Source organism: Tiliqua scincoides, chromosome 10 (genome assembly GCF_035046505.1).
Source record: "Tiliqua scincoides isolate rTilSci1 chromosome 10, rTilSci1.hap2, whole genome shotgun sequence".
Classification (NCBI taxonomy): domain Eukaryota; kingdom Metazoa; phylum Chordata; class Lepidosauria; order Squamata; family Scincidae; genus Tiliqua; species Tiliqua scincoides.
The window spans coordinates 24,101,314-24,120,788 of record NC_089830.1 but is presented as its reverse complement, the minus strand read 5'-3'; the positions used below and the strand labels follow the sequence as shown (position 1 = coordinate 24,120,788).

Sequence of the window (19,475 nt, the reverse complement as noted above, 5' to 3'; positions counted from 1 at the left end):
TCACTTGCAAAGACTTGCTAGAAAGGCCAGGATTTGTTACCCAACTTTCCTCCTGGGTAAGTGTGCATTGGACCGGGGGGGGGGGCATACTGTACATGTGACAGGATAAGCCACACTTGCTGAAAATCCTTTTATTCCCACTATGTATACATATGTTCCATATGTATTTTCCATGTACCACATGCTGCGATACAAGTATATCTGCAAGAGGGATCTGCAGGCCTTAGGATTGGACCTCAACCTTGGCCTCTGAGCGTCCCGCTTGGACTGTGCAGCATGGCCTCTCCCAGTTTGAAGAGACACTTGGCCAACAAACTGAGGCAAAGAAGGAAGACCATAGCCAGGGGGACAGACCAGGGACAGACTACACTTGCTCCCAGTGTGGAAGGAATTGTCACTGCCGAATCAGCCTTTTCAGTCACACTAGAAGCTTTTCCAGAACCACCATTCAGAGCACAATACCAGAGTCTTCCGAGACTGAAGGTTGCCAACAACAATTTTTCATGTAATATTTATTTAAATTTTATATACTGCCTTTCTCTGTTTTTACACAGCATTTAAGGTGGATTGCATAGGCAGCTGAATCTTTCAGTGGGGTTTTTCCAATATTGTCACCAGAAGTCACCAGGTGTATGGTGTGCTTTTCTCTTCTGGCTGTGTGCCCTCAACCTTCTGCAGGCAACCCTAAATCAAGCCCAGGTAGGTTCTCAGGGTCCTGACCATTCTTGCCAACTGACTTCTCCTCACTCCCCCTCTATGTCAACTCAGGTTGAGACTCGGTCAGCGACTCCATCCTCTCACAACAGATTACGGCACTCTGGCTTTGCGTCTCCTTTCCAAGGGCATGACCTGAGTTGCTCCTCTTGGCTCTTTGGGCAGTATGATAGCACGACCACTGGACCACACCTCTGGGCCATATATATTTTCTATATTATATTTATTTGGATATTATTTATCCCACTTTCCCTTGTTTATGCATTTATTTTAAATGACTGTTACCCACCAAAAGTCTGGAATGAAGTGACCTGCATATTTAAGGCTGCAATCTCTGCCAACCAACCCTTCTTACAATAGGATTCCTTTTCACCGATGCAGCTTGGTTGGAGATAGTCCAGATGGTTGGGAAAATAGCTTGCACCAATTCGTATATGTTGGGCAATCACATCTAAGCCTAAGGTGATTGGGTAAAACTGGAGGTAACACAGCCAACAATGGCTAGAGTTTGAAAGAGTTGCTACTGCTTGCACCACAGGTAAGTAAGGCATGTTGGGTCTGTGACCGTAAATAAAGAATGATGATGTTGATGTTGATGATTGTTATGCAGGATTGAAAGAGACCACTGAAACCAACGTAATTTTAAGGCTTTTATTATGAGGAATGGAACCTGAACCAAATAAAAACAACCCAAATTCCCCAAATGAGTGAGGACCTTAGGCAGGCACTAGGCAGGAAGGAGGCAGCAGGACTTGAGGTAAAGGCTGGATGTTTGTTCCCTGGTTCTCTGAGGCTCCCCCAGGGGCTCCTTCCCTGCAGCTCTCTCCTCAGCTCTTTCTCTGCCTTGGTCTCTCCCAGCTCGCTCCTTGCAGCTCCTTCTCTCCCAAGCCTCCCTGGTGGTCCTCCAGCTCTTTCCTTGTGCAGCCCCTTTTATAGGCCTCAGTTCCACTGCACACAGCAGCGGCAGACCCCTAGATCGACCCGGCACTATTGCAATGTTCGGGGACGATCAAGCAGGACTCTCCCTAAGCGCCCAGAGCCTGCCCAAAGCTCACAAGCATCAGGTCTGCTTTTACCTCAGCGGGTGCCATTTTTTACCTCAGCAGTTGGGGCTGACGGTGCCTGGTCCGTGCCTCTCTGAGGTGGCGGCAGGTTTGAGGAACAGAGGCAGACCCCTCAGTGAAGGCACCATTGCAGTGTCAGGGGCAGTCGGGCAGGACTCTCCATGAGCGCCCAGAGCCTGCCCAACGCTCACAAGCATCAGGTCTGCTTTTACCTCAGCGGGTAGAAGAAAGGGAGGCAAGATGGCGGCGGAGCAACAGTGTTTAGATTTAGCTCCTGCTTCTGTTAAGATAAATGAAGCCATAAACAAGATAAAAAATGACTCCATACGCACTATTGGGGGGAAGAACTTGAAGAAAAGATGAAACAATATCAGTCCCGGTGAGGAGGAGGAGGATGAAAAGGAGAGAAAAAAGAAGCAGCTCAGAATTGAAAGTTTTTTTCCTTCCAAGAGGGTTACTAACACTGTGAGTACTCCGATAGTAGTATCTAACAACAGCTCTACGTGTCAAGAAGCTGAGTCCTGTCTGCTAAATGCTAACATAAATAAATCAACTTATCTCAAATCAGCAAGCATTTTGAAAGCAGAGAATGGTAGAAAGAATAAATCTCCAGGATGGGACGCAAATAGCCGAAAGGCAATAAATGCTCCTCCCCCACATCTAAATTGCTCCATAGTATGTTTGAGCGAAATGTGTTTCTTATCTGCAGAGACTCTGTTAGTGTTATTGGGGAAAATTAGTGAAATGGAAAGGCAATTAGAAGCCTTAAGCCAAACACGTGTTTATCGAAGAGGAGAGGAGAGGACGCCATTGCCCTACATCCTCCAGCTTGTAATCAAGAAAGAGTCCAAAGAGTACTGCAAACAAAGCAAGTTTTAATTTGTTTTCCCAAAAAAGACATCCAGCTTTGAACAACCAAGAAAAGAATTCTTTCCTCCCTGATAGAACTAATGAATAGAGATATTGCTCCAGCAGAGTTAATCCATTTTTATTTTTTGCCCTCGCAAAATTATCATAAAAGACTGCTTTTAGATTTTAGATCAGCAGATATTCCTTTGCATTTATCCCAACATCTAAGAAGATATGGTATATTTCCACAAAGAGTATTCAAAGAGCATGGGGTTAAAGTCCTTGCCAGAACTAAAAAAGTAAAATATGCCTACATTCCAACATCAACCGCAGGCACAGTTGCGAGGGAGTTTGGTCCTGATAAGGAAGATAAATGGCGAGTGAACAGCCCTTGTAAATTAGATAGAATTCTTCCTGAGAAACAGGATGAATTTTCAGACCTCTCCAAACTCAGAGACAAATTGAATCATCTATTAATGCCGAAAAGGAAAAGAGTGCATGAGGAAATCCTGGTTCCCTTCCAAGATAAGAGGATTTTAGATCTTGATTTCTCTGTCCAAGAAGGCTCAACCCTTTTGAGTTGCTCATTGCCTAAGGAAAAGCTGATAGCAAAAACGAATTCTTGTTTCGATTTGGAATTAACTTTAGATCCACAAGCAGAACTAAAGACGTTAACTCCAGTCAGGTTACTCTCTGCTCTGGAACAGCCTGATAATCTCACTGAGATGAGAGAAATTTCCCTTATAGAGCTGCAATGGGGGCTGAAGGAGTTCCAGGGCTCACAGACTTTTATTGAGGGATTAAATGAAGGATTACATAACTCAACAAGAATACAGGCTACTCCAGATCATGAAGATGGGTCAGTATTAGTACATCTAAATTCCTCAATCTCTCAAGCTGATGTAAGGACATCAGAATACCATCTAAACTCTGTGATGATTTCCCCCCCCCCCACACGCGGATGCACTAGAGAGTAAATATCTAGCAGATCCCCCTGCTTTTCAGGATGGTTTGAATTTAGATCTGACCAGGAAGGAGGATGAAAATGAAGGGAATGCCCAGGAGATAATAAGTGTCTCCTCAGAGGCACAATGACGGGTATCTGACCAGCACACAAATAAAATTGCCCTCATTTTGGGGAATATAAATGGATGGACCAGACTCTTCCAGGACCCTGAATCAAGACAATATCTCTCTTCTAAGGATATTGTACTGATGCAAGAAACTTGGATTCAGGAAAAGGTGGCAATTAATGGTTTTCATTCATACTCTATAAGTGCAACTTCTGGGGCAGGTCGCGGAAGATGTAAGGGAGGCTTAGGTATGTTGATTGCCACATCATTGTGTGCAAACACAAGGATGCTTCCACCTTTTAAACAACATGCAATGGCCACTCTTGTCCATTCTGATCATTGGGACTTGTTGATAATAAATGTGTATTTACCCCAACAAAAGAAGAAATCACTGACTCTGGAAATATGGACAGAGTTTGAAGCCTATGTAGCACAGTTACTTCATAATTACTCCAATACTTATGCGATTTTGGGAGGGAATTTTAACGCTTGTATAGGCCCTAACGATCAAGCCCTATACTCTCAATATAAAGCATACTGTCCCACATTAGGTTCAAACGGACTCCCATTTAATCGGCAATCTAAAGATAAGAAAGCAAACTATGCTGGGTTCCTGTTATATCAAATGACCACCAGGCTTAATCTGCACATTTTAAATGGTGCATATGGGAATGATTACCCAGCTGAATTTACTTACTTGGCTGGAGCCAGAATGAGCCTAATAGATTATATAATCATCTCGCCAAATTTAATCCCATTATTGGAGAACTTGGAAGTAGCATCAAAATTTCAAAGCGACCATCTTCCTGTTTCACTGAGTATGAAAGCCCCTTTTCCTTATTTAAGAACTGTTAACCAATATCCATTTATGATATTCCCTGAGGAAGGAACATACTGTCGGGCCAAGTGGACTCCAAAGATGGATTCGAATTTACAAACTTTACTTGCATCTGATATCATGCAAAGCATTAGGATGTCTATAATGCATTCGAGTAATCCGGTGGAAATCTATGAGGAGCTGATTTGTGAGCTGAAACAGTTTGTTACTGATAAGGTAAAAGCGACCCATCAATGTCACTACCCCAATTCGAAGCCATGGTTTGACAAGGAATGTGTATTTGCAAAAAAAGTCTTACAGAGCATCTACCAAGCCTATAAATTAACTTCAGATTTGACAGTGGCTCAATCCCTTTTGAGAGAGAAAAAAACCTATAAAAAGTTACTACTGCAAAAGAAAAAGGAGGCCCAGAAAGAAAATTGGGGAAAACTGATTCAAGCAGCAAAATCTAAAGACTTGATACTCTTCTGGCGAATGATAAAAATCTCTCCAACTTCTGGGCCAACACTCCCAGATTGCTATATCCATCTAGGAATATGGGAGGAATATTTTCAAGACTTATATAAAGACGCAGATGTGGCCCAGTTGAGATGGAATAGCACACTTGAAGATGTTCCACCATGGCCACCGGTGTCAACTTCCGAAATTCATAGTCTAATAGCCCAGATGAAGACGGGAAAAGCTCCTGGAGAAGACTTGATACCGCCAGAGGCGGTCAAAAATAATTTAGAATTCTGGGCTCCGGTCTTAGCATCGTTATTTACGCATATTGATACAACCGGTAGAATTCCAGAAAACTGGGGATTTGCTATCATAGTCCCCATATTTAAGAAGGGAAATAGAGATGACCCTGCAAACTACCGGCCCATTAGTTTACTTAATATTATCTCTAAACTATATACCAGGCATTTGTATGAGAAATTTAAAGATTGGCTGGAGGAGGATAAGATACTTGCAGAAGAGCAGGCAGGCTTTAGAGAGGGACGTTCTACCATTGACCATTGTCTAATATTACAATTCCTTGTTGAAAAATATGCCTCTGATAAAGCAACTTCTCTACATGTAGCTTTTATAGATCTTAAATCAGCCTTTGACTCAATATCAAGGGTCAAATTATGGAGGAAACTAGAGGCTTCTAGTATTGATAGACGGCTCCTTTATCTTATTCAGGCTCTCTATAGAAATATCTCACTTAAGGTAAGATGCAGTGTTCGTGGCCATCTTACGAAAGCCATCCCAACTCATAAAGGAGTCAAACAAGGCTGTCTTCTGGCTCCACTTTTGTTTAATTTTTTTATTAACTCTATGGTGGACCAGTTAAAAGATATTAACTTTCATCCTCCAAAAATTGCAGGAAGACACATAACAACATTATTGTATGCTGATGACGCAGCGATCATCTCTAGGACTCCAATTGGGCTTAGAAGAGCATTGCAAAGGTTGTTTCTATACTGTGAGCAAGAAGATCTGACAATTTCCAAAAAACCAAAATCATGTCATTTGCTAAAAGGCCAATAATGCGAACATGGTTGATTAATCAGCATAGAATTGATCAGATCCATCAATTTAAATATTTAGGGGTTGTCTTTCAATCTAATGGCTCTAGGAAAACGCATGGTGATTATGTTGCTTTAAATGCCCAGAGAAGTTCTGCTGCAATATTACAATTTATGAGAACAAAGGGGGGGGCATTATATCCCTTCAGCCATAAAATTGTTTCATGCTAAAGCAGTAGCTCAATTAACATTTGGCTCTCAATTGGGCCCCTTTCCTAATACTATAACTCTAGAACGTGTTCAATCAAAGTTCCTGAGAGCAATATTGGGAGTTCCCAGAGATGTTGCCAACGTAAAACTAAGATTAGAAACCGGCCAAATTAAAATTGAGGCCAGGATATGGATTGTAACTCTCATGTACTGGCTAAGAATGCTTTATCTTCCCACTGGTCTTGTACCATTGATTTTGCAAGATACTTTTAAGTCGAAATGGGCCCAGTTAATTGAGCAAAAAATTGCTTTGTTGGGGCTCTCTAGATCGATTTTGTTAATCATGGGAATGGAACAGGCAAGGAAAATTATTAAGCAGCGCATTGAGGATAATGAGAGACAATATGACTTAAGTAGTGCCCCAGAATTTTTTCTTAGCGAAGATAGATTATATAAGGTTGCAATAGCACCTAATTTTGTCCAGCTGGAACAGCCTAGACATAGAAGGGCGTTTACTTTGGCCCGGCTTAATGCACTACCCTCAACTGTGCAGGAGGGAAGGTATAAAAGGATCCCCTGGGCAGAGCGTCTTTGCCCATGTGGAATGGAACAGATAGAAACAACTGAACATGTTCTGTTGCAGTGTGTTTATTACAAGAAGATACGTGAAGAACTTATTTCCCCTTTGATTAGGCGACTTTTCGGATGCACAGAGCAACAATATATCTATGTATTATTATCTGATTCCAATCCGATGTTTACATACAGTGTCGCTAAATTTTTTTACTGCTGCAATGGGTATTAGGAAATGGATTTTAAATATAGATGAACCTCTGTAGTTAGAGTATAGTCTGCTAGATAGAATGGAATTGTTTCTGGGGAGATGGCTGGAAGTTGCTGCTGGGTATTTTAGAACTGTTTTGAACATAATGATAAATTGTTTTATTGTTTTAAACCTAATCATTATATATTGCATATCTTTGTATATTTATATATATGCTTATATATTTTGACATTCTATATGTGGCTGGTCTTATGACCATAATAAAGATTTACTACTACTACTACCTCAGTGGGTGCCATTTTTTACCTCAGCAGCTGGGGCTGACGGTGCCTGGTCTGCGCCTCTCTGAGGTGGCGGCAGGTTTGAGGAACAGAGGCAGACCCCTCAGTGAAGGCACTATTGCAATGTCAGGGGCAGTCGGGCAGGACTCTCCATGAGCGCCCAGAGCCTGCACAACGCTCACAAGCATCAGGTCTGCTTTTACCTCAGGGGGCGCCATTTTTTACCTCAGCAGCTGGGGCTGACGGTGCCTGGTCCGCGCCTCTTTGAGGTGGTGGCAGGTTTGAGGAACAGAGGCAGACCCCTCAGTGAAGGCACTATTGCAGTGTCAGGGGCAGTCGGGCAGGACTCTCCATGAGCGCCCAGAGCCTGTACAACGCTCACAAGCATCAGGTCTGCTTTTACCTCAGTGGGCACCATTTTTTACCTCAGCAGCTAGGGCTGACGGTGCCTGGTCCGCGCCTCTCTGAGGTGGTGGCAGGTTTGAGGAACAGAGGCAGACCCCTCAGTGAAGGCACTATTGCAGTGTCAGGGGCAGTCGGGCAGGACTCTCCCTGAGTGCCCAGAGCCTGCCCAACTCTCACAAGCATCAGGTCTGCTTTTACCTCAACGGGCACCATTTTTTACCTCAGCAGCTGGTGCTGGGGCTGCCTGGTCCGCGCCTCTCTGAGGTGGCAGCAGGTTTGAGGAACAGAGGCAGACCCCTCAGTGAAGGCACTATTACAGTTTCAGGGGCAGTCGGGCAGGACTCACCATCAGCATGCCCGGGGCTTGCCCAACGCTCACAAACATCAGCTCTGTTTTTTAGCTCAGCAGGTGCCATTTTGTATCTCAGCGGGCAACATTTTCCTCACTTGCAGTGAGGAACCCAGTGAGGGGTTTGTGTTCCCGCTCTTTTTGCCCAGCCTCTGTTTTTCCCTCATAAACGTTCCAGTGGACAGACAGATGGTTATTCTTCAGCTGTTCAATGTGGTAATATATAGTTAAAAAGAAAAAAAAAAGGCCAACATGTCTTCTGAGGCCAGCTCAGAGTCAAGCCTGTCCAGACCAAGCACTCCAAGGAGCCTAGAGGTGCTAATAAGCTTAAGGAGTCAAGCAGTGGTGCTGCTGTCACCCCTGTTCCTCCTGTTCTTGGTGAGTGGCTCAAGTGCTTGGCTGATAGCAATAAGAACATAAGAACAGCCCCACTGGATCAGGCCATAGGCCCATCTAGTCCAGCTTCCTGTATCTCACAGCGGCCCACCAAATGCCCCAGGGAGCACACCAGATAACAAGAGACCTCATCCTGGTGCCCTCCCTTGCATCTGGCATTCTGACATAACCCATTTCTAAAATCAGGAGGTTGCGCATACACATCATGGCTTGTACCCCGTAATGGATTTTTCCTCCAGAAAGACCCTGGCCTCGCAGGGTCTGCTCACTCTCCCTAAACAACTGAAAGACCAAGGCTGGAAAAGGGAAAGCAGCCTCAGGTATGGAGGAACCCCATCCCTTCCAGCTCTCTCTCACAATGTTTAGGTCACTGACTCCTCAGATTCAGAGTTGCCCATTCCTCAGTAAAGGACCAAAGAAGGCTGGTCACATGGGGTCTAATGGTGAGGATGGAAAGTGCAGAAGCTCACATCAATGGGAAAAACCTCTTTCCAGAGGGAGTTTTCTCCAGGATATTTGATAAGGTTATTAAGCCATTGAGCCTTAAAGCCTCAGAATGAGAGCCTGTGCTGCAATTCTAACTTCTTTCTCCAGAAAGTCTCTTTCCTCAGGCTCCACTGAGGCCAGCAGGGATGCCTTTTTCCAGAACCCATCCTAAAATGATGGAGATGGAGTGGTCCTCCTCACTGCACCACCTCACTGCACAGTGAGATACCAAACTCATGAGTATGTTTTACTCTCTGTCACCAGAAAGGGCTGTTTTGGTTTAGGGGAATTAGTACACTACCCTTTTGGAACTTCAGGATTGCAGGCTAGATAACAAGACGGCGTAATGCAGAGAAATTCCCTTTTAGCTTGAAAAGAGACTGAGAGAAAGATAACTTTCAGTAAAAGATTATATTTTTATTACAAAGCACACAGGTAAACATAATGCACATGAAAAATGATGAGCCTTGGTCCTAGTACTTGCATCTAGTGTACCTAGCTTATGGTGGTTGCATGTAGAGTGTATTTGGTGCATCCGAGAAGATTGGAAAAAGGGAAAGATTTTAGGGAAGGGTTTTAGGGGTCCCTGGTCTGCATAACCCAGTTGCTAACTAAAGATGGGGAGAGAAGAGGAGAAAATGAGGGGGGAGAGAAAGGAAGGAGTTCCAGACGCGATATAGTTACCTGTCTTATAGAGCTGTTGGATGGGGGGGGAGAGTCCTGTGTAGGACCCTCTGACCCAACACAGCTTGTTGGTCCTTGGAGGGGGGGAGCAGAGAGAGAGACCATGTGGCCAGAGCTTCTCTCTTAAAAGGGTTTTTTCTGTGACTGAAATGGGCTGGGTGCTGAGCTGGGGAAAACTGCCACCCACCAGGGTGTTTTGGGGTCCAGATGTCCCTTATCAGCAGAATTCAATGTGTCTAATGGCTGGCTTTCTACCTGGAGGACCTTACACAATAACCAGTAAATACAGCAGCTCAGGAAGGCAATTCAAATTTGCATAGAGCCCTTAAGCAGTGATGAGTTAAGACAATACAAAGAATAGGCGATACTTAAACAATGATTTAAGATGCTAGACTTCTTCCTCCGGAGGTGCATGCCGACTTGTTTTGCATACACAGTGATTGGAGAGACTTATTGACATTGAAAACAATACAATGCATACATTGACCTACAGGGAAATGGGGGTTGTGTAATCCATCTGCTTGTGGTTTTGACTAGGGTTTTTGGAAAAGTGTGCTGGGAGAAGTGTGTCCTGTGTTTTGAGGTTTGGCCTGCATGAGTTTTAGTCCATAATACATAAACAGATATAAAATCACAACTTAAAAGGAAAAAGGGGATTTTCACGTAACATCTCTTCCTAAGGGAATCTTAGATAAACTCAAGGTACCATTGGTGGATGGATGCACCTGTTGCAGCACTGTCTTCTCAGGCTGTGATCCCTTCAGATGGGGAACACGGCCCTGGTGTCCCATGCAACAAGTGCATTGAGGCGTAGCCGACGAGAGCTTTCTAGACTCTTTTGTTTGCTCTCAGAGCCTCAGCAGCCAATTGGTTTTTTCTCCAGAGCCACCAATTTCTGGGAGGAGGAACAACACCTTATCCAAACCAATCAGGACACTTTGGAAAAGGTATCCTTGCCAGCTGCTTTCTTAGCTGACTATTTGTTCTAGAGCTACCACCTCCAGTGTGGTGACCATAAGAAATTTGTGGCTGTGCAATCTCAAAGTAGATTACTGGGGACTCTATTCTTCAGATCTAAGTTATTTGGCAAGCATTACCTTGTTCTCATTGAAACAAGGACAAAAACAGATCACTTCCCATAGCTTCCAAGACTAAAGCCAACCAGACAGGGCCTATGAGAGGAATTTTAGCAGGGGGTACAAAGTTTCTTCTGGGCCCCTTTCCAAAGAGGAAGGGGAGCAATGGGGGCAGGCAGAATGGGGAGGCAAAATAGGGCAGGGGAGGATGCTGACAGCCACAATAGTCTTTGGAGCTCAGGCCTACTAGGCTTCTTGATGCAGAGTCCAGGTCTACCCCCACCATGTGGCATTAGAAGCCAGGTAAAGTAATATGGAAAACCAAACACACTCCTAAGTCTCTCTAAAATTTTTGAAATATAGGAAATGGATTGCAGAATATTATTATTATTATTATTATTATTATTATTATTATTATTATTATTATTATTATTATTATTATTAACAGTATTTATATACCGCTTTTCAACTAAAAGTTCACAAAGCGGTATTAGCATTATCATATTTAGGCTCACAATAGAATAGATCAAAATGAACTTCCGCAGCAGCTGTAACCCAACAGCTAGGTCCCTGAGCTTCTGTACACGCCTTCATGGTTATGGGATCCACAAGCCAAAGCCAAGTATGGGATCTACTGTAGCAGGCCAGTTTCCTCCCAGATTTGACACTGTGTTAAGGAGGGACTTTCCTGTGACTGTGCTTTCCTGGGACTGGTGTATATGACTTGCAGCAGCAGTTAACAGTGCATGCACATGGTTGTGCTCCAGCATTATGCGCTGGCAGTTAGTTCAGGTAAGATAGGAAAATGTCAGGTCCCAGGAACTTTCTGGGCCCCCTCCTTTGGCTCCTGGTCCCCCTTTCCGACCCTGGGCCCGGGTACAAATTACCCCCTTTACCCCCTCTCCTAGGCCCTGCAACCAGAGCTTTCGCCCCTTTCATCTTGAAAGAAGGAACAGAGAGCAGTCCAAATTCAAACCCAAGTGGCACAAATCTGGGAACTTCCACAGAAAATTCCAGCATTCCCATTCTTCCAATGCAGGGAATGAAGCTGGAGACAGGTTGGCATGATGCCACGCCCAGGGGTTCCTCACCCAAGATGCAGGCTAGGCTTCAGGATTATGTGCAAACATGGTACAACACAATATTGGACGCATGGTTCCTGGAGACATGTCTCCAAAGACTATTCCTTGGAATTTGTAAGGAAACCAAGGGACAGGTTCTGGCAGATCTCAAAATCAAGGGATGCAAATAAACATGCAGCTATCCTAGCAGCCATATACCATCTACCTCATATTGGGGCAATAGAGGCAGTTCCCTCTGCTGAGAAAGGTACCAGGATTTACTTGGTGCTCTTTCCAGTACTGAAGCAGAATGGAGAAATGCATGGAATCCTAGATTTAAGGTGGTTGAACTGTTTTTGTAAAATCACAGAAGGTATCTGAGATCTCCTACAAATCCTCGCACTTTCAGTACCATGCCTTTCCCTTGGGGGGGGGGGGAGGTTTCACAAAAGTGTTAGTGGTACTATTGGCACGTCTCAGGCAGAGGAGACTGTTTCTTTACCCTCACCTGGATGACTTTTAAATAAAAGTGTCGTCCAGGGAGCAAGCAGAGCTTAACAAGCACCAGATGGTGCTCTGCCTGCAAACTCATGGTTTTGTGATAATCCAGTCAAACAGTTCACTTATTCCCATCCAGATACTGAAACACTTGGGAATATTTTTCCAAGACCCACATTTTCCATGTTTTTTTTGCCAACAGAGAGATGACAAAGGATGACAGACACAATCCTCCAGATTCTCAGTCAGGTAGGCAGATATCATGATGCTAGTCCACCTACTATGAATGTTGGTTCTGCCACCAGCTGGTCAACTAGACCCAATTCCACACCAGAACTCTTCAGGAGTGTCTCTGGTCCCACTCAAGAAGATAGAGAGGAGATGCCACTTCCACACACTGATTCCACCACCCCTGAAGAGGGATTTGCAGCAGTGGGTGTACAATGGACAGCTGTCCAAGGGGTGAGCCTTCAGGACTGGCAACAAGTAATCCTGACCACAGATGCCAGCATATTTGATTGGAGGGCCCAACTAAATGGCAGAGTGATTCAGGGTCATTATTACTCTCAGGAGATGTCCCAGAGCATCAATCTCCTGGAGCTGAGATCTATCTGTTGTGCTCTGTTTTCATCTCAAACCTCATTTCTGCCTTTGTCATGTTCTAGTAAGAACAGACAATGAAGAACAGTCCACACACAAAAAAAAACACAAAAAAAAAACCCCACAAGTTAACACCTAGCAGGAGAGAAGAACATGGAGGCAGACTCCCTACGCAGATGGAGCCTCTCGGAAACAGAGTGCAGGTTGCATCCAGAAACTGAGGACCAGATTCGGACACCCATAGTAGGCAGTTTGCTACTTGTAATAGTTTGCTACTGCAGAAAACTCACAACTTAACAATTTCTTCTCCAGGGTAAGAGACAAGGGAGTGGAAGTGGTGGATGCACTATCGAAGCCCTTGAACTGGGTGCCTTATTCATCCTGACTTATGTGTATTCCACACACCATGGTACTTAGGATTGACTCATTTTTTCTTACCCAAAGTTAATTCAATTTTTCATTGACAGCAAGAACCATCATTTTTTTTAACCATCATTTTGTCCCAAGCATACAAGGGAAAAGGCTTGGCACACACTAAATGTCAGAAGAGTCCTAAGCTTCCATACAGAATGCACTTGCCCATTCAGGAAGACGGATGCTCTATCTGTAACTTACCATCGGCGGGAAGGTGTCCCTGGTGACTTAAGCTAAGTGGCTTAGAGTTCGCATCCTGATGGTGTACAAGGCAGCTGGTTTACAACCTCCAGGTGGTTTAAAGGCTTATTTCCATTAGATGGCAGCTGCTTACGCAGCATTTGAAAATGTGGCATCGCTGTAGGATATATGCAGGGCTGCCACGTGGTCATTGCCTCACACTTTCTTTAAGCACTACAAGTTAAATCTATCAGCCTCGGTAGAGGCTTCCTTCAGGAAGAAAGTTCTCCAGAGGGTACTGAAGGCGTGAGAGTGCGTGATCTAACTGCCCGCCCCCCCCCCCGGGATACTGCTCTGGTAGATCCCATTGGTGAGGAATGCCCATGCCTCCACCAAGGGAAACAGAAATTTGCCTTACCTGAGTAAGTCTTGTTCCTGGTGGAGGCAGGGGGCATTCCCCCCACCACACTTCAGAGGATCACTCCCTCTACTGCATAAACATAGATGCAAGGTGGTATTTAGGGTTTCCTATGACCTATTTTTCCCCTGGGGACTGGGGATAAGAATAGGCCCTCAGTTTGGCTGTACTTGTCGTAAGAGGCAACTAAACAGCCACTGGGTAGATGGGACTCGTTAGCCTGGGAAGGCAGCTCATCTGAGAGAAGGAAAACCCTGATCCCAAACCTCCACTGCCTTGTGGCTACATCCAGTTATGGAAAAGGCTTCAGGAGTCAACCTCGAGGCAAAATCCGGAGCCGGAGTCCCTAAGGCAGTTCGTGGCTGAACACAGTCACGTTCTGGCAACTCCTGCGACGCCGCTGGAACCAACCGTACTGGCTTCTACCTTTCCATTGGACCATTCCAGCAACATGGAGAGGGGATTTGCTGCATGGGAAACAGTCTATCCTCCATACCTACTTTACCCAGGCTTCGCGCACTGGAGAGGACACTCTGTTCCAGAACCACCATTCAGAGCGTGATACCATAGTCTTCCGAGACTGAAGGATGCCAACATGACCTATTTCCTTTGTTCAAACCCTTCTGTTTCTGGGGTATTAAACCTATTTATGTGCAAAGCAGTTTTCCAACCAGAGTAAAATTGTGATGCAAGTTTGCATCCAATCACAGTAGTGTGTATGAGGATCCTGTCACAGCTCCACAAGTAGTGTCTGGGGACTAGATCCTTGTGCTTGTGGAGCTCTGCCTGCCTTTTCGTTGGCCCTGCCTCCAACAGCAGCGAGGGACAATCCCATTGGTGAGGAATGCCCCCTGCCTCCACCAGGAACAAGACTTACCCAGGTAAGGCAAGTTCCTGTTTTTCAAAAGTCACACTTCAAATGATGGTTCTGAACCTCATAAACATACCGTATGTGAGGCACTTTGGATGCTCAGATATGCTCCATATGCAAATTAAATATTTTTCATCATGGATAGTGCCTCTCTCTATGCTGTGCAAAGTTCTGCATGACATTGAACTTCTGCTAAAGAAACCAGAATTGGCTAGGATGATTCCACCCCAGGCATACTAGGCATTTCTCCAATAGGTAACTTTTGGCAATCCTAGAATATGATTTTTCAATGTGTGAGGCTGGCCAGCTGATTTGCCATGGGGGCACACTGTGTTCTGCTATCAGTATTGACAGTTCAGTTGGGTGAACCCTCTGATGATGGGATCCCTTTGTATGATGATAGTATCAGGACCTTTGAACTCTTTTCTGTAAACCTATCCCAGCGATCAGGAATGAGACATTCCAGGAACATCCTGGCCTCATATTTATTCAAAATAGGGAACAAGTTTGGCTGTGCTAATCTTGCTCTCGTCGTTGCAGTGAAAGAACTCTGGAGCCTCAGCAATTTGCACCATGTGAGGTGCTTAGGATCAATGTGGAGGACTTAGTAGAGAAAAAACTGCTCATTGAAATTCCTGTAATTTCATTCCAGAGAGAATAAGGAGAAGAGATGAGTTCCAGAAGCTCTTTCTACCTTGATCTGGTGCTCTCAGTTATTGGAGGCTTGACTGTCCTCTGGCTCCTTCTGCAGGCTGTTTGGGGTTTGGTGTTTAGGTTGAGGATTTACGTGCTGTCTGAAGTGTGGAAAGGGGTCGACCTGGCCTGCTATGGACCTTGGGCAGGTGAGTGCTGGCATGCGATTGCTCTTTTCCCCACATGGAGCAACCCTGGAGTAAGCCCCAAAGAAAACTGCTTTGAGTTTAGTGGCATAACTAAGGGGGTGCAGGGGGTAGCAGTTGCACCGGGCAACAAGCTTTAGGGGAGCAACAAGCTGAGCTTGACACTAGTGGCCAAAATTGTGAAAATCTTGGTATGTACAAATAATACCATCATGTTATATATCATTGGAAAGTTAATTTAATGCAGAATGCAATGAAATATACCACTTTGGAATATCTATATTTATCAAAAGTTATTGCCAATTAACCAGAAAATGAAAACACAACCGCCTTAAGGAACAAAAAGTGGATTTCTTTAACTCAAAACTGATCTATGAGCCTGATTGTTCTGAGAGTCAATGAGATTTTATTATGAAATAGCATGGAAACAATAAGGGGTCAATATGAGTCAGCTCTCATTTCCATGTATCACATGTACTCCTGCTAACTGGTAAAGAGGCACTTTTTCAAGTGGTGCTTCTCTTATATTTAGCAAGGAAAGAATAACAGTCCCCCTTCACCCTAGCACAATGTCTCTAACCAGTAAGGGGTATACTTTTTATTTATTTATTAAGGCTGCAATCCTAACCACACTTTCCTAAGAGTAAGCCCCACTGAACAAAATAGGACTTACTTCTGAGTAGACCTGCTTAGGATTGTGCACTTAATTACATTCGACTTTGTCGTGGAAGGGGGCTACAAAAGCTTCTTTGATCCAGGTAGCAGATAGATGCCTTAGCTATGCCACTGGCTAGAGGGGAGGTGGCAGATCAAGTGGGTGGTGAACTGCTGAGGGGAGGAGGCAGGTTTACCCCCAAATTGCACTTTTTAAAAAGCGTGGGAATGATGTCACTTTCGGTTGTGACATCACTTCCAGGGCATCATTTTGAGCTCCGCACTGGGCTACATGTTCATTAGCTACGCCACTGTTTGAGTTAATGTGCAAAGGATTTACGTGCAAACATTTATTTTAATGTTGCTTGGTTGCCAACCTTCAGTCTCGAAAGACTATGGTATAAGCCTACAGCACCCAGTATTCCCAGGTGGTCTCCCATCCAAGTACTAACCAGGCCTGACCCTGCTTAGCTTCCGAGATCAGACTACAAGTAGAGGTTGCTTATTATCAACAGAAGCACTATAAAACCTGCAGTCTTATGAGAGAATGCTTTGTTAAGATCAAATGTCTTCTTTACCATCCTGTTCAAGATAAATAAGTGTGCTTTTCCAAAGCAATTGTTTTATTCCAAAACAAATTGCTTCAGATTTACTTAACTGATCAATTTCAACACATACAATTAATTATGGAGGTTCTGATCTTGCATTCCACAACCCTGGAGTAAGCCCCAATGAAAATGGCTTTGAGTAAATGTGCAAAGGATTGCATTGTATTGTTTCTTTAATAAGGTTAGGTTTTTAGTGCCTGGGGGGGCAGGTACAGCTGGACTTAAAAATGACTTGCTGCTCAGGGTTTTTACATCGCTGATGGGGTCCAAGCCGTGAGAGGCATGGAGACCGGGCTCCCTTGCCTTTGATTCTAAAATGCTTTTGGTTCTTTGTTTTGTTCTTATCTCTTTCTCCATAATTGCTGGTATGGCATTTAGACTCTATCAGCATTATTTTGTACTTTTGTATTTTTGTTGGCAAGGGACCTGTTTTGGCTCCTTCGAACGCTGCAGCCGCGATATTTACACAAACTATAGACATGCAGCTGATTTTAATGACTTGGATGTTTTCCCTTTTTTTCAAGTGAGTTTGTTTTTTATTTGATAAGAAGTCATTCCGTTTTGAGATATATTTCAACTCAACGATTTAATTGTGAGTAAATTACCCCCAGTGGATAGCTCGTGAGGGTGATTTTTTTCTTCTTCTTCTTCTTCTTTCAAGATCCCACTCCTCCTTTTGGTTGTATTCCTTTGGTGGCTATCTCATTGTTTGTTTGTTAAATAAGAATAACTCTTTTGAGATTCCACCCCTCCTTTTGGCTGTACTCCCTTGGTGGTCGTCTCATTGTTTGCTTTTTAAATAAGATTATATTGAAGAAAGGAGGTATAAGAGAGTACCTGGAGCTCCCTTAGAAAGAAAGAAAGAAAGAAAGAAAGAAAGAAAGAAAGAAAGAAAGAAAGAAAGAAAGAAAGAAAGAAGCTAAGATGGTACTGACAAGAAATAATTATAAAAAACTGGGCTTACAAATTCAATCCCCTCTGAATCATGAGAGGAAATATCATCGAACTTCAACTCAAGCTAAAATAACAAACTTTTTCCCACGTACTTCTCCTTCTCCTTCATCCAGCTTAAGTAATTGTCCTCCTTTAGGTTCTGATGTAACATCTTATCCTTCGACAAGCTTTTGCTGTTCTCCACCCAAGACTTTATCACAAACACATTTACTGAATGAGCCTTCGGCAGCTATTAAGAACCCTGCTCAAATGGATTTTGTGGACAAATATGTGCAATCTGATGATCCATCTACAATCAATTCTCAAGCAGCGTCAACCCCTGTGTTGGATTTATTTTGATACTTTGGGTACTCAAAATATGCTGATAGCTAACACCTTATAGCTTCTTCTGCGGGACATAGCATCATTAAAATCTGATAATAACAACAACAACAACAACAACAACAACAACAACAGGTATTTATATACCGCCTTTCTTGGTCTTTATTCAAGGCGGTTTACATAGGCAGGCTTTATTAAATCCCTTATTAAATAGGGATTTTTACAATTTCAAAGAAGGTTCTTTCTTTCAAGAATGACTACATTCAAGGTGTTTCATTCCGATCTGGCTTCACATTCTGGCCTCCATCCTCCCATGCTGAGAGCAGATGGAATTGCTCGGCTTCAGCTTGTCAGCTGCTCCAAGGTCCCATGGTGCCGGTGGCCTCGAACTGGCGACCTTGTGGATGTTATCTTCAGGCAGATGGAGGCTCTACCCTCTAGACCAGACCTCCTGCCTCCTGATATTGAAGCTTTAATACGCCTTGTAATAGACTTGGGTTTCAATCAAACTCCCCTGCTCTCCAACAATTTAATGGATCCTCTTCCTTCAAAGCCAGACTGGGGAGGTAATCTACTCATGAGTAGATTCTCCAGCTTCTGCAAATTCATCTACTGTTGGCTCCACTTTGAAGCATTCAGAGTCTCAGGGGAATCCCTCAATGACTCTGGATTCTGACTTAAATGTTTGTAAACCAATTGAAAATGTTCCTATAAGATCTAAAAGGACAAAGTTGAAATCTGTGAAATCTAAATCCCATCTTCTCGCTAGGAGGAGAGTTAGGGTGAAATTGCCCTGTCATTCTAAATCAAGATCTAAAAACCTCCCCCGAATTGTGGAGTCTCCCAAATCATCTATGGATTCTGATAGACCCCCTTTAAAGCGGGGGGGGGGAAACAGTTTATATTTAATAGTGTAATTTCTGAAGCTGTCAGGTGAGACAGCTGAGGTTGAAATTCGGGACTTTTTATCTATTCCGATATCTACATCTGCTGTCAAGTCAAGTTCTTCGGCCATTGCTGCCCTAACTTTTCTTAGGGATCAATTGTTTTTTTCTAAATTTTCCCAAACCAGCAAAAAAAAAGTCTCCTATGGAGGGAAAATCTTTTTTTATACAAATGCTTTTTCCCCTTGGTATTAATTTTATCTCTTAGATGAGCTGCCTTCCTAGGCTGACGAGTCCCATCTACCCGGTATTGCAGAGGGAGAGCAATAATTCTCTCATTAGCTCATTAGCTACAGTTTGTACAGCTCAGAAGCTCATTAGCTACAAGAAACTGAATAATTTCAACAATGCTTGAAATGTAATACCTATGTTTTTCAAGCACATTGTCATTAATTAGAGTTGAAATAG

At 43.7% G+C, this 19,475-nt stretch overlaps 1 protein-coding gene across 1 annotated transcript in view; it reads left to right on the top strand.

Annotated features, from left to right (window-relative positions):
- The first annotated feature begins 11,236 nt into the window (after positions 1–11,236).
- LOC136661064 (very-long-chain 3-oxoacyl-CoA reductase-like) overlaps positions 11,237–19,475 on the top strand; it is a 29,250-nt gene continuing 21,011 nt past the window's right edge. Inside the window, exon 1 of the mRNA XM_066638086.1 lies at positions 11,237–11,327. Within this exon, the coding sequence (XP_066494183.1) occupies positions 11,237–11,327 (91 nt within the window). The remainder of the gene's footprint in view (positions 11,328–19,475) is intronic.